The 15,391-nt window shown below is 37.6% G+C and overlaps 1 protein-coding gene across 1 annotated transcript in view; it reads left to right on the top strand.

The window, feature by feature from the left end:
* Window positions 1-1,022: 1,022 nt before the first annotated feature.
* ARFGEF2 (ADP-ribosylation factor guanine nucleotide-exchange factor 2 (brefeldin A-inhibited)) overlaps window positions 1,023-15,391 on the top strand; it is a 27,600-nt gene continuing 13,231 nt past the window's right edge. Inside the window, exons 1-20 of the mRNA XM_009998769.1 lie at window positions 1,023-1,029; window positions 2,239-2,269; window positions 3,060-3,183; window positions 3,884-4,030; window positions 4,885-5,064; window positions 5,490-5,709; window positions 6,372-6,443; window positions 6,737-6,885; window positions 7,318-7,448; window positions 7,978-8,212; window positions 8,427-8,526; window positions 8,754-8,893; window positions 9,918-10,026; window positions 10,520-10,721; window positions 11,437-11,548; window positions 12,146-12,351; window positions 13,254-13,338; window positions 13,435-13,606; window positions 14,732-14,883; window positions 15,055-15,183. Coding sequence (XP_009997071.1) covers window positions 1,023-1,029; window positions 2,239-2,269; window positions 3,060-3,183; window positions 3,884-4,030; window positions 4,885-5,064; window positions 5,490-5,709; window positions 6,372-6,443; window positions 6,737-6,885; window positions 7,318-7,448; window positions 7,978-8,212; window positions 8,427-8,526; window positions 8,754-8,893; window positions 9,918-10,026; window positions 10,520-10,721; window positions 11,437-11,548; window positions 12,146-12,351; window positions 13,254-13,338; window positions 13,435-13,606; window positions 14,732-14,883; window positions 15,055-15,183 — 2,703 coding nt within the window. The remainder of the gene's footprint in view (window positions 1,030-2,238; window positions 2,270-3,059; window positions 3,184-3,883; window positions 4,031-4,884; window positions 5,065-5,489; window positions 5,710-6,371; window positions 6,444-6,736; window positions 6,886-7,317; window positions 7,449-7,977; window positions 8,213-8,426; window positions 8,527-8,753; window positions 8,894-9,917; window positions 10,027-10,519; window positions 10,722-11,436; window positions 11,549-12,145; window positions 12,352-13,253; window positions 13,339-13,434; window positions 13,607-14,731; window positions 14,884-15,054; window positions 15,184-15,391) is intronic.

Genomic DNA, 15,391 nt, shown 5'->3' with positions numbered 1-15,391 from the left:
GGGGTGTTTGAAACAGATCATTAACTGTGTTATAGCTGACTTCCCTGGCATCCTGTTGCACTTGGGATTCTGGCTGTGGCTAAAATATGCCTTTCTCTGCCAAGGCCAGGAGGCAGGACTAAACGTTCTGGAGGAGGAAAGCTACCCAGAAAACTGTGGTTCAAGAAGTCAGCTCCTTTAGGTGCCAGGAATACGCTTCTTGAATAATAGTGACACAATAAATTAGTGGTCCCTTAGGGTATGTGATTCTCAATAGCTTTGTGGATCGTGATGAAGTGTAAAGTTGGGGATGTTAGTAAAACCAATAGGTCTGATTTCACATTTTGCTGAACTGAACTTCTGAGTTGCCTCCTCCCTGGAGGTGTTTAAAGCCAGGTTGGATGAGGCTTTGTGCAGCCTTGTATAGTTTAAGGTGTCCCTGCCCATGCAGGGAGGTTGGAACCTGATGATCTTTAAGGTCCCTTCCAACCTTAACAATTCTATGATTCTGTGGTTCTATGAATAGCCATCTTGTTGATAAACCAACTGGATAGTGGAATGAAGAAAAGAGTGATCCAAGAAGTAGTGCTGTGTTAAGATTTACATTGTCTGTTTGATGTGGGAAACCTCAGCTGTTACTTATCAATGGTCTCCATTCTGTTGACTCTCTTACCAGTTGAAGTCTGAAGTACTAGGAGATGATGACACTGGCTTTGCCCTGCTGTAGAGCTGCAGAGTTACCTCTGATTCTGAAATCCCAGGCACCAGGCTCAGCTTCTTTCCTGGCTGGTGGCTTGTGCAAATGGGCAAATGAAAATTCCCTATCCTGCAAACAATCATGTCCAGGTATTTTAATGATGGACTTGATTAGAAAATTGTGGACTTCTGAAAAGAGCCATGATGCACTGTGGGCCTGAGACTCTTCTTTTTTTTTTTTCTATTGTCTATTCATTGTTGACCATAGGGTGGATAATGTTAGTAAAATTTTTGTTATGTCATTTATTGCTAATGAATGTCAGCCTGACTTTCATTAGTAAGAGAATATGGCAGGTAGGTAGCATGTCCTAGTCCTGGGTGTCCACTCACAGCTTGTAGTTACACAGATTTCCTCTGCATTTTGCTTCCATTTTCTCTATAAAATTGGGGTAGTAGTGTTATGAAAGGCATACAGGAGGCATACTCTGCAAGGATTAATTCTTGTAACATACACTGTAGGGCTGTGCAAAAATCTGCAGTGTGTGGATGTTGCAGTCCTTGTTTGTTAGTATGTGTTGTGTATTGGTGCTTCTGAGACACAAGAAATTACTGAGGTCCACAGACAGCCCTGGAATAATCTGAACACTGAACATCTAATACCAAACAATGGTGCCTCTCCAGAGTTGTGGAGAACAAGTTTCAAGTGAGTGATCCCTTTCTGGTACCTTTGCGATAGAAACAAGTTCTGTAGGCATGATCATTTGCAGACATATGATACAGAGTGGGATGGACAGGATTCCTTGTGGCGTTACAAACAGTTGTAGCTGAGCAGCCTCACTGTGTATGTTATTGATATTTTTTGTCAGTGTTCACAGAATGTGCTTATGTTGTGTTTGGTTTAGTGCAGTTTGTATCTGTATTGTGCACCATGGTGATATGATAAAAATCCTCAAAAAGCCATGCTAGAATCTTGGGGGGTTGCTGCTGTATTCAAGGGAAATAAGAGAAACATTTTTTTTCCTTGTATTTAATTTTATTAAAAGCTCCCTAAAATTGTAAGTTAAAAAAAAAAAAAGTTCTGCTGGCAAAATGACAGCATGCATTGAAGATTTCTTATCTCTTGGGAGTTTGTTTGTTCAGCTGATATATTGTGAGGCTTAACAAAAGTAGACTAATTAGCATTCTAGTTAACAGGAAGGTCAGATGCATTAACTAATAGTTTATGCAGTTGCTTAACTTTGCAGACCTGAGCTTTCTATGATTTAGACTTACTCCTGAATGAAAATTGCACACTATACGTATGTTTTCTAAAGATGTCTTTTGTTAAGCATGTTTGGAAAAAATACCTTTTTCATGTAGAAATAGAGAGATTCACCTTCCAATAATGGTCTAACTCTCTATGATATGAAGCTGAAGACGTTACAGGAAAGGAACAGCAAACACTGAGGTGTAAGACTTCAGGTTTGAAACAGCTTTGCTTTGTTATGTTTCATTATTTGTGTTACTGATAGTGATAACTTATGTTGGGTGTTAAATACTTTGAATTATTTTTTTTTCTTCCAGATGAAATAAAAGCTGAGCTGGGAAAGCAAAGGTAAATTATTAATTGTGCATGAAAATAGCAAGTGGAATAATTTGGTAGTGAAAATGTAAGAGTGTATATACATTACAGCAACAAGTTTGTGAATACCCAGTTACGCACCTTTCTGCCTAAAACATGGCCCATGTGTTCCAGTTACACAATGTTTGTGGCTATGGTACTGAAACCATAACTGCCTCTGAATCTTACTATGAAAACAATTTCAGGACTTCTGAAAGAAACTTGTTTTTCACTTCCTTTTACTGGGTTTAATATAGCCTGATAGGAAATGATAAAGAGCAGTAGATATCTTCTGTTTAATAGTATATACTCTTAACTACCTAGATCAAGAACACTAATGTTACTTAAATGTAAATTTTAAGCCACTTTTCCAGCACTGAGCTATGATTTAAAATGAGCCCCCAAATGCATTTATATATTTGCTTAGTATCCCTCATATGAGCCCTGTTTAATTAATTCAGAATAACTTGAATAGATTTATCATTAAGTTGTGTGGGAATTTCCCATTATTTCAGGTAGTGGGACAGTGCTAGAGTGTAGTGAGGGAAGGAGTTAAGCTGAAGAATATAGGAAAAAGATCAGATGCATATAAATACATGTAAAATGTTTTTCTGTAGTTTTTAAAGAAAATTGAGCTTCCTTTAAGAAAGTACATGTGAGAGAAGCTTGAGTTACATTTATATGCTGCTGTGTACCATGCAGTTTTAAACTCAGAAAGGAGGAATTGTAGTTTGCTGTGCTATACATGTTTAGAAAAAATAATAATTCTTCTTATCTCACCTAGAGAAGGCACTGCTGCTCCACCAAAAGCAAACTTCATTGAAGCAGATAAATATTTCCTTCCGTTTGAGCTGGCCTGCCAGTCAAAGTCTCCACGCATTGTCAGTACTTCTCTGGATTGTTTACAGGTCAGTGTTCTGTTCTAACTTGAAATAAAGAAACAAGCAGTTACAGAAGTCTTGTGTGCTGTTGGTATTTGTAGAATGAAGAAGAAATGCTGTCCTGAGTACACAGAGCTATGCAGCCACCTCAATCCATACTCCATGCAAAATGGGTTAACATCAAGCTTGGCTGAAAGTGCCTCTTGTCAAAGTCAGAAATGCATGTGGAGTTTTATAGTGAAGGAAGCCTTTATTGAAGCTTATGAATGCTTACATTATTCAGTAAAGATGTTTCACCTATGGTGCTCTGAAAGGAATATTTACTGTGGTGTTTCTTGTAGCGCTGATGTGATGGGAGGTCAGACTGGAATCTTTCTATCTTGCTCCTCCTTAAATTCTTGGAGAAAAAATAAATGTCACTTAATCTCAGCTGTCTACTTGGGCAGAACCTTTCTGTTCTGAATAGATACAGAGATTGATGTTAAAAAATGTCTGGCTCCAGGAGGAAGAAATTACCTGGGTGGAAGAAGCTTGTATATCACTTACTAAGTCTGTTTTGTCTAGACGTGTGAACAGTCCAAGTATTTGGTAGCCAAACTATGGTGTTAGATTTTTGTGTTAAAACTGGTTAAGTGAGGTATACTGTCTAAACCTCCCTTTTTCTGCTGTACTTAACTGTATTTTACTTAGCAGTATATGGTTGTCTAACCAGCATTCTTTCACCTAGAAACTCATTGCATATGGACATATCACTGGCAATGCTCCAGACAGTGGAGCCCCTGGGAAGAGACTGATTGACCGAATAGTTGAAACCATTTGCAATTGCTTTCAGGGACCTCAAACAGATGAGGGAGTACAACTGCAGATAATTAAGGTAGTTTCTTTGGTTCATTTTGGTGCTATATTGATTTGTTTTCTCTGTCTTAAATTTTGTAACTGAAAAGAAATATGGCAAAGTGCTAATTAGGGCCCAGTTTCTCTGTGTCTTACACTGTTAGATGTGTCACTGAGTTCAGGGGAGCTGTCACCAGGTCAGAATTGATATGTGAAATGTATTTCCTCTTGCTGAAGTAGGACACAAGGGAATACTTTATAAATATATGTCCTTCTTTCTTGGATGAGCCATGGCCTGGATACTTTATCTTGCAGACAGCTGGATGTGCATCTTCTAGGCTAGTAATGCTCATGTTCGTTAGGCTAATGAATTGCTGTCAGCTGGAGACACTGTAACTGAAGTCGTGTCATGGCCTGCTGCTGTACCCTGTCTGCTCTCACTTCCGTTTTGCAAGGGAGTTCAAGAAGGCATAGTAGTAACAGTGGCTTGTGTTCTGGTTCTGAAATCTACTTGAGCTAACATAGCAGAGGTTAGAAGTTGGTGACCCTTCAAGTAATCTGATGGTAGTATAGACCAGTTACCCCTTATGCAGAAATGAAGCTATAAATATAATGGTAGCTGTTTTGTTGGGAGGTGGAATCTCTTTCTTCATGGAAAACTAGTTGTGATAAAACACTTCAGCAGCTCAGGAGAGAACAGAAACATGTGAAAGAGCTGTTAAATTTTAGTTTGAAATGTCAAAGAAATTATAAGAACTAGAAGTTCCTTATGAAGTCTTATAAACAGATATGTGTTTCATAACAAACCCACTGATTATTATGGAAGATCTGCATGACATGTATTGTTGCCTGCTTACTCAGATTTCACTTTTACTGTGTTATGGACTTTTTCAGGCTCTCCTCACTGCAGTAACATCTCCGTATATAGAAATCCATGAAGGAACAATTCTTCAGACTGTTAGAACTTGTTACAACATCTATCTGGCCAGTAAAAATCTTATTAATCAGACAACTGCCAAAGCCACCCTTACGCAGATGTTAAATGTCATTTTCACACGGATGGAAAATCAAGCTGTATGTAACTATTACTTCTGCTCATCTCAAATGTTTAGGCTTGACAAATGAACAGAAAACTTTATTTTTACTGTGTCTGTCATTGTAGTTGAATAGTTGTTGATTTTAAAAACAACTGTGAAATCCTGCAGTGAACCATATGGAAGCATATTGACAGATAAAAATAATGTAGGAAGCTTATTGCTGATAACAAGCTTTCACACTGTAGTTTTTGCCAAATGGCTTTATATAAACAAATTATGGGAGGCTTTCAAGAGAAGCTTGAAGCACATCTGTTTAATTTGACTGGTTAAGTGATTATATCTTCATGGTTTCTGACTTGTTAACCTGTGAATTCACAAAGGAACATCAGTCGTCATAAACATCTGTTTTCCTTTATCATGTTTTGTGCCTTAGATTAATGTTTTTCCCATTGGTTTTCCAAGATACAGGAATCCAGAGAAGCAGAAAAAATTAATCAGCAAAAATCCCAGTCTCCTGCAGTTCAGGTGGTGACCAGGTCTCCAAAGATTGGTCAGCTGAAGCACAGCTACCAGGAGGGCAAACCCACCACTCCCCTGAGTGTGGGATTGACAAATGGTGAGCCTGAGAAGGCAGAAATTGAAGATGTTAAGTTGGAGCAGGATCTGGCTCTTTCAGCCTCAGGTGAGCGAGAATAGGTTGTATCTGTTGCTTTCAGCTACCATGTTGCTATTGGAAAACGCTCTTTTAGGCTATTTGAGGGAAGAATGACTGGGGTTTTTGGCTCAAATAACACTTGCATTTTCTCAGTAGTTATTCAGAGCATACAGGCCATCCTTAGCTCGTTTCTGCAACATTATAACTGATCAAGAAAGGCTCTTGTTTTCCCTAGAATTCTGGTAAAACTACATATAAGTTTATTTTTATGGAATTATATTGGAATTTGACTTGATTAGGTTGATAAAGGGGGAAGGAAAGGAAGAGGATAATCACCGTACATGGGGAGTGACAGAATCACTTGGAGGTAATTGAAGTCCTCTGGTAAAAATAATGTGTATTTTGAAGACTTTATCACAAGTATATACTGTATTAAAAACTAAAAGTTTATAACAGTTGATAAATACAAATTACAAAATCACCTCATTAAAAATATCAGTGTTTTTATTTAAGCAATGGAAATAATACCATTGAGAGTTTTTGTATGACTTTTTGGAAATGCCTTTAGAGGAGAACTACTGAAGAAATTCTGCCATTTTTAACTCCTTTGCCTCTCATGTTTCTCCTTTGAATCTTCTTTCTAAACAACAATACCAAATGAAAAATTATTTCTTTCTATGTTTCATTAGAAGAAACAACTGATGGAGGAAAGGAAATGGTTAAAGGCATCTTGGAAGATGTGGTCGAGTCAGCTGTGAAAGGTAGCAAAATCTTCTAAAGTGGAATAGATGTATTGCCAAACTTTTATTCCTGTGATTATAAAAGCATAGAAGATACTTTTTCTTACTAAGTATCTGTCAAGAACACCTACTAAAGTAGTAACAACAGGTTTTTATTGTCTCATGTTATTCTTTTGCTGGTAGCTGAGAAACTTTCTAGTGTACCTGGGCTGCTTCTGTCCTGCTTGGTTGTAAAGCTTCACACAGTCACAGGATAAAAAAAACCAAAACACCTCAGTGAATAATTTTAACCACTTTTTCTTTTTCCCCTCTAGTGGCTGAAGAAAAGCAGGTGACAGAAGCAGTTAAGGCTCCACCTGCATTAGAGATTGCAGATACTGTTCTTTCTGGCTCTAGTAATGAAAATGTACAGACAAATGGAATCCCAGATGATGGGCAATCTGTTTCCTCCACTGATAATCTGGTAAATAACTTCACTGGGTGCTAATGGATACTTAAGAAAGGATAAATGTTTTTATCATGTCAACTAAGACAGTGGGCATTTTGGGGAGGGAAGAGAGAGAAGCTTTAATAGGTGTGTCCTGCTCAGGTTTGAAAAGTAAGCAGCAACTGCAGTTTAAGTAGATAGTGAAAACAGCTGTTCTAAAATTGTTAGTAATATTTTGATACAGGTTGGGGGCGGAGGGGAAGAGTCAATCAACATGTGTGAAAACATCCAGATCACTTGTAGTCCTGGTTAGGCTTAGCCTAAACTTTGCCAAATATAAAGTTGTTTCTTTTTTTTTCCTTTTTTTTAAAAATCTGGAATTAATTTTCAGAGGAGCTTTGAAATCTTCCTAATTGCTCTGTTCCCTTATCTCACAGAGGATCTAATGTTGTGGCTTTTGCTCTCCAGGAAACAGATGTATCTGGACAACAAGCAGCTGCCAAATTTTCCCATGTTCTACAAAAGGATGCCTTTCTTGTGTTCAGGTCGTTGTGCAAGCTGTCCATGAAACCACTTGGTGATGGACCACCAGATCCCAAGTAATGACATTGTATTTATTATACTGTCCTCTTCAGGTAGCTTTTGGAGACAGCTAAGTAGCTGCTGTAGAATAAAGCAGCTATTAAAAATTAGCCTGTCAGGCTTCATTTAGCTTGATGAATCTAGGGTTGACACTTGCTTCAAATTATTAAAAATGTAATATATGAGCGTTTTTTTTGTGTAATAGGCTTATTATTATAATCTTGAAGTTGAAGTGGCCTTGGCTATAGTATTTTTGAAGCTTTTGATGGGGTGAGTGGAGGAGTACTATTTAGTAGCACTGAATTTTATCTGTTATCCTAGTCTAAGATGGTAAAACCCCTGGAAAATCTTCAAATTAAAGATCATAGATATCCAAAATAACTTGCAGGCTGATTTCCATCCTTTTTGCCTTCCTCACATTGAAATTAAATTAAAATAGCAGTAATTTCTTCTGGGCATGGAAGAAATGCTATTGTGCTCATATTGGATACAATTATGTATTCAGAAGTACAAAAAAAATATATTTAATGTTGAATTTTTTTCTAGGTCCCATGAGTTGCGTTCTAAGGTGGTGTCTCTCCAGCTGCTTCTCTCCGTACTGCAGAATGCTGGTCCAGTTTTCAGGACACATGAAATGTTCATCAATGCAATCAAGCAATATCTTTGTGTAGCATTATCTAAAAATGGAGTCTCTTCTGTTCCTGATGTATTTGAGCTCTCTCTTGCCATCTTTCTCACGCTGCTTTCAAATTTTAAGACACATTTAAAAATGCAGATTGAGGTGAGAGACTTTTTATTTGTATGATGCTCTGGTTTTCAAATCAGAATACTGCAATGATAAAAATACAGCTGGAACTTACAAGTTAAGTTCTTTTGCTCACTAAACTAGTGTATTACTACTGTATTCAAATTCTAATGTGCAAGAGGAATTGCTGAATAAGAGTTTGTACATTCGACATGGCTCTAATAAGTCCTTTACCTCATTGCTTTTGCAGGTGTTCTTTAAAGAGATCTTCCTGAATATTCTAGAGACTTCTTCAAGCTCCTTTGAACACAAATGGATGGTGATTCAGACTTTGACTAGAATTTGTGCAGGTATTTTTATTATTGTGAAAAGCAGTCACTTCCTCTGACAGCAGAGGAAAATTATTTTGAAGACAAATGTCACGTATAATGTTCAAGTGTGAAAAATTGAATTAGATTCCATAGAGCTTGGGTTAAAGGTCTGGATTAATCCCCATTGCTTGCTACAACTGGCTGATTCCTTTTAGAAAATGCTATTACACTGAATCCTAATACTTGCACTTTCTTTTATTTTCAAGATGCCCAGTGTGTAGTGGATATTTATGTTAACTATGACTGTGATTTAAATGCTGCTAATATATTTGAGCGCCTTGTAAATGACTTGTCCAAAATTGCACAGGGACGAAGTGGGCATGAGTTGGGAATTACACCTTTACAGGTAAGAAAAACAGCTTTAAAGATAAGATAGTATCTTGGTTCTGTGTTATTTTGATACTTCCAGTGGTTTGTGTTGTCTGTAACCTACTGATGTTATTTGTTATTAGTTAGCTAGCTTGCGAGTGGGTGCTGAAGCAGTATCATTAATTTACTTGGTGATTTTGCTGCATATTTGCTTTATGACTCTAGGCTTTTCCTGGCTTTTTTTTTGGGGCTGCTATGGGGAGAGAATAAATGAGCTTTCCTCTGCCTTACACAAATTACTTTCCTTCTGGGGCATATGAATCAGCACTACCTTCATCTTATGTTGCTTTGCACTCAATTTTTGTGAATTCCACCGCAAGTATTTTATACATTTATACTTTCACCGTCCCTAAAGGGAGGGTGGAATATAGACTGCTTTAAGCAAGAGCAGATCTTCCTGGCATTGACCTTGTCCTACAGTACTGTTTTTCTAGACCAACTTAGTGGCTTTCAGGGCTTAAGTGAACTTGGTGCCAGTGTTGGTCTCAGAACTGAGTGCATCTCACACCATTAATTAGAGTTGTATCAATGCTTGCTTGATTTTATTATTTTTTTTAATTTATTTTTTTTTCTTGTTGTCCTTTGACCAGAAATTGCAAGTAAAACCAGGACACCTTTGTTTCAGATTTTGAATGGAACTGTTTACAGCTAAGGCAGTGAGAGATCTGATGCTATGGATGCTTACTACATGATCCTAATAATTCATACAACAAAGGGGCTGCATTTAGGATTTGGTGTTTATTGTCCCTTGGTTATACTCATCAGTTGTCAATTGACCATCTGCTGGAAGCAGCTGGAATTTGTCCTGGCACCAGTCTGGTTATGGTTGGTTTTGGCCCAGATGTATCCAACCTGAACAGTCAAGGGGCAGAAACTTTATACAACCAACAGATTTCCCCTTAGCTGATGAATTTGAATGGTATCATGTAATGCCTTCTAAAAACTTGTGAATATATGTGTATTGATTTGATTTTTGTTGGTTTTGGCTTTGTGTTTTTTAGGAACTAAGCCTGAGAAAAAAAGGACTTGAATGTTTGGTTTCTATTTTAAAATGCATGGTAGAATGGAGCAAAGACCTTTATGTAAACCCTAATCATCAGGCCAGCTTGGGTAAGATTGTTTACTTATGGAGAGATTAATTTGGTTAATAAGTTTGTCCTTGTGTTTATTCAGTGTTACAGAAGCTACCCAGAAGTGTGGATGCTAGGTTTTTACATAATGATTTGTTAATACAAATGAAGTATTTAACTAACAATTGTTGATGTTGCTGCAGTAACCAGCTCACCAAGTGTCGGGTTCAAAAAACAGGTTTGTTTAAGAGTCTTAGCCAGGCCATCGTCTACACTATAAGAGATGGCTTATGTAGAACAAGACATGTGACAAATCTTGCAGTTACTAAGTTTAAGTGCAAGAATTTCTCCATAGCTGCTTCTGCTCTTCTTCCTTTTGTTGGATTATTTAAGGATTGCATCAATACAATTTCTTCATCTTTAAGACTGCCCAAAGTATGTGATAAAATTAAGAATATTGATTCATATTTCTACTACAAAGTGTTATAGCTAAGAGCTTTTAATAACTGAAGTCTCCCCCTATTTATAAATAGGTTCATATAAACCATCTGAGCAGGAAATAACTGAAGGTAAGTGCCTTGAGAGTGGAGGGAGAAGGAGCAGTGTCAGTTCCCTGGACTCCACTGTGTCATCAGGAGTTGGAAGTGTTGGTACCCAGACTGCTATCCCAGATGATCCTGAGCAATTTGAAGTCATCAAGCAACAAAAGGAAATAATTGAACATGGGATAGAACTGTAAGTCCCATATGACAGTTTTTTACTAGTGAACTTTTATTTTCCTGTGTGTACAACCATACTGTTTCTTACAGTCTTACACAGTCACACCTGTAGGGACACAATAGCTGGAGGATAATGTAGTTAAAAAGCATTCAGTAAAATCTTGGGTGGAGTGGAGTGTGGTTGCAAAGCTTTCCTTTGTGCTGAACTGCTGGTTCAGCCACACAAGAGAGGAATGTGTGTGTATACTAGAGAGAACATGATTTGAACAGGCAGGCTTAATGTTGTCTTACAACTCTTACATTATTTGCTGTCTTTTATTGAAATTGAGTTTGGATAATTAAATTATTGTCCAGCTATGCTTTACTACTTTTTCATTAATTTGAAGATCTCTAGGTCTGTAAAAAGGTCTTTAATAACAATATTTCTAGCATTTCATGGAAATTTTCTTATTTTTGGTATTTCAAAAGGGTCAATTTTTAAGTGAGTTTTCCAACAGTAACTTTTAAGCTTATCAGCAACTGAAAGTACCTTATGAGATATAGCCTATGATGTGATAAAGTTAATACATTTGTTGCACATTCTTTGATTTTTTTTTTCTAACTAGAAAAACAAGACATACAGCTACAGTACAGAATCTGTAGTTTAGAAGGGCTCTGTAAAACTAAAATGTTATAGGCTGTGGTATTTTTCAGTTGTATGTCTCAGTTTCCCCATGTTTTTGTCCAAATAGGTTTAATAAAAAACCAAAGAGAGGAATTCAGTATCTACAGGAGCAAGGAATGCTGGGCACTTCAGCAGAGGACATGGCCCAATTTTTGCATCAAGAAGAACGTCTCTGTTCTGTAAGAGTACATAGGCAACATAAGATGACTCATGCTCTTGCCCCTGTCATCTTCTCCCCTGTCTTCTCATGTCTGTATGCATTCTCTCTTTAATTCATATTTAATTATTAGTTAAAAGAAAATGAAAGGGTTCTAATGAAGGTACTTAATATTAATGCTACTTTTTTATTTACTTGCTGTCCCGGGCTTTTTAGTAAAGAAGCTGTGTTTACAATGAAGTGCTGGAGGGTTTCCCCAGAAATGGGACTGTGCATTTTATCTGTATCTGCATTAGTGGTATCTTGCCAGCAAAGGAATATCATGCGCTGCAGTGGGAAAGCATTTTCTGCTGTGTGTGGAACTGGGCACAGTTCAGCTTTGCTTGGCTCTCCAGTAATGCAGATCTCTCCCTGGGGGCTGAGGGAAGCAGGAATATGCAGAATGAAGGCACTTCTGATGACCCTGGTTTCTTCTCATCCCTCTAACGGTTGCTCTGCCTGCTCAGTGAAGTGTATCAGTCTTACAAAACTGACAGCTGTGCAATTCTGGTGCTAGGAACTTTCTTGCAAAGCTGGCAGTTGGGATTACACAGCAATAACTGCCTCTTGTGTTTTTTAGACTCAAGTTGGGGAATTTCTTGGGGAAAGCAACAAGTTTAACAAGGAGGTGATGTATGCCTACGTAGACCAGCTTGATTTCTGTGGAAAAGACTTTGTCTCTGCTCTACGTATATTTCTGGAAGGTTTTCGTCTGCCTGGTGAAGCTCAGAAGATTGATAGATTAATGGAGAAGTTTGCTGCCAGATATATTGAATGCAATCAACGGTAATTCAGCCCTTTGTGTTGGATTAAGTGCCTAGAGAATGGCTGCATTGTTTGGATACCTTAGGGCAAGGTGCAACTCACACTCCTACCAGGTCAGGAACTTCTACAGGTTTGTGTGGGGAGCATATCTTGGTGCTGAACCCCTTCAGTTGCAAGGCAAAATAGAAGCTTTGAATGGGAAGTATAGTGATGCTGGCATGTCATTAAATCCCAGTTACTCACTAGAAGGAATTACTGGAAGAGGGAAGTCCTAAGTACATTGAATTGTCTTTGTATGGGCTGTTCTGTTTTGAACAAATGTAGATCAGTCAAGCATAAATAACGGTAATAAGCAGTAGCAATTGCTAATGTTAAAAATAAATGGCATAAATAGCTAAGATGATGTTACATGTGTTTTTCCTTGCCCATTAGACCTTGAACTAAATGTGTATATGTTAATTGACATCAAGCAGTGTTGCTGTTCTTCCTAATGCAATAAACGAGCACTGAAGTTTAGCCACCTGTTCAGGCTTAATTAGTTCCCATTCCTTAGCCCAGTTGGTACATCACTGGGTTGGTTTTGCATAATTCTTTATGAAACCCTGGGAGTGAAAAATATTTTGTTCTTTAGCTTTTGAAGGGTTACCCAAAGAAGGGTAATGTATAATCTTTTGGGAATATACCAGAAAATTCCAGTAACTGCTAGTTTTCAACATTGGAAAGAAGATGCTTTTATATGTTTTCTTATTTTATTTGTATTTTAAAACTCCTGTGGCTTCATATATTTCTAAAGACTAATTTCAGGCTGTGAGCTCTTCAGTTGAATGCGTAACACTGAGTGTTTTTCTTGCATGTAGAAATAGAGCTAATGGTTAGAGGGATTAGGGCTCTGAAAACCTGTTTTGTGTTTTTTCCTCCCTTAGGCAAACACTATTTGCTAGTGCTGACACTGCCTACGTTTTGGCATACTCTATAATAATGCTGACTACAGACTTGCACAGTCCACAGGTAGAAATTTTAAAAAAACCCTAAACTTGTAGAAGTTCAGATTTCCCTGGAACTTGCATTCAAAATCTGATATCCAACTTCCATTCTTTTTTACAGGTAAAAAATAAAATGACAAAGGAGCAATACATTAAAATGAACCGAGGAATCAATGACAGTAAAGACCTGCCAGTGGAGTATTTATCCACAATCTATGAAGAAATAGAAGGAAAGAAAATTGCAATGAAAGAGACAAAGGAATATGCAATTGCAACCAAGTGTAGTAAACCAAGTAAGAAGGAACTAGAAACTGGGAAGGTCACAGTGAACTGTTGCAATAATTTTCAGGATGGCACAGTGGAGTTCAGATCCCTTTTTGAAAACACCTTTGTGCAATACATAAATTGCATTTAGAATGGCTACTACAGATATTTGAAATGAAAGTGGCTCAGTTATTACTTAATACTGCTCCTTCTGTGATGGAATCTTAGTTGTTTGAGTGCATCTGGCATCACTGCAGAAATGCTGAAAACTAGGTTTGGGTGTGTTTTCGTTTGTGGGTTTTTTTAGTGAAAGTGTGAGGGGGAAAATGGTAGAATAACTGAAAGCAAGACATACTTTACAAGTTAACTTACTGATTTTATGTACTAGACAAAAGGTGAGGTTTTGATTTGGCTTGTTTTTCTTTTCCCCCTGTAAGTAGGGTTTTATAGTTCAGAGGTTAGTAGGTGCCACTGTTCTTGTGATTAATGTTGAAGAAGAGAGGAATCAGAGCTTGTCGTGATCTGTGGTGACCTATCCTAATCCAGACCAAATAAAGACTTGTGTGTATTGTACACCAGAAACCACTATCCCCAGCTGTACTCTGCTTTTACTCAGAATAGTTGATACTGATTCAATTATTCAACATAGTGATTTTTTTCAGTGATTTCTGTGCTGTTTGCAGCTTTCCTATATCAAAATAGGAATGGAATTAATTTGCTTGAAAATTGAAGTTGCAACCTTAAGTATAAGGATACAGAAATACTTAAGTTATGAATTTATCAAGTTGGTGAGGGCTAGTTTTGTTTTGAGGATGTCAGCCCAAGAAGATTAGTTTTGCATCCATTTCCACAGGCAGAGTGACTTAGCAGAGTGTGACTCTGACTTCCAGTGAGTAGGTCATAACACATGACATATAATAAAGGGCTGAATTAGTTATTTTGTACAGAGTGAAGTCTCAGGTTGGGGTGTAGGTTTGAGTGCTGGAGTTCCTTGCTTACAACCCATAACCGCCTCCTGAATTCTGGAAGATTTTTATCTTTAGATTTCATTTGCAATACCTTTATTTAACATTTTGTGATGCTTAATGCAAAGACATGGAATATACTCTTATAAAAAAAAAAAACCCAATGCAACTCTGTGGTGTTCCCCTTAGGTGTAGCTAATGAGAAGCAGCGGAGGTTGTTGTACAACTTGGAGATGGAGCAAATGGCTAAAACAGCTAAAGCCCTCATGGAGGCAGTAAGCCATGCCAAGGCTCCTTTTACTAGTGCCACTCATCTGGATCATGTCAGGCCCATGTTCAAAGTGAGTGTGAAGTTCTCCTTGTATCTTCATTGCTAGACGTTTTAAGCATGGAAAATTACTATGAGGAGTTAGGTAATGCAGCAGGTGGACTCTTGGGATATATATGGTTTGAGTTACCTGGTGTTTTGGGCTAAAATTGTAATAGACTTAACTTTGTTTCTTCCTCTTTAGCTTGTATGGACTCCATTGCTGGCTGCTTACAGTGTTGGCTTGCAGAACTGTGATGACATGGAAGTTGCATCTCTTTGTTTGGAAGGAATACGCTGTGCAATTAGAATAGCCTGTATCTTTGGAATGCAGGTTAGTGCAAGACTTAGCATGGGGCTTGCTAAAGGTAGTTTAGGCTCTGGGAGGCAAACAACTTACACACAGAAAACAAAACATCTCGTCTACTTTCTTGAAATGTTAAAATAAAATATTGCCATCTTGGTTTACTTTGTTTTAATGTCTTGATATCATCAAGCTTTTCTTCAGTGCTGCTTGCCTTGTTATTTCTGACTCTTCAATT

The sequence above is a fragment of the Chaetura pelagica genome, unplaced genomic scaffold, assembly GCF_000747805.2.
Source record: "Chaetura pelagica isolate M959 unplaced genomic scaffold, ChaPel_1.0 scaffold275, whole genome shotgun sequence".
In the NCBI taxonomy this organism is placed as follows: domain Eukaryota; kingdom Metazoa; phylum Chordata; class Aves; order Apodiformes; family Apodidae; genus Chaetura; species Chaetura pelagica.
This window is presented reverse-complemented; position numbering and strand designations above follow the sequence as displayed.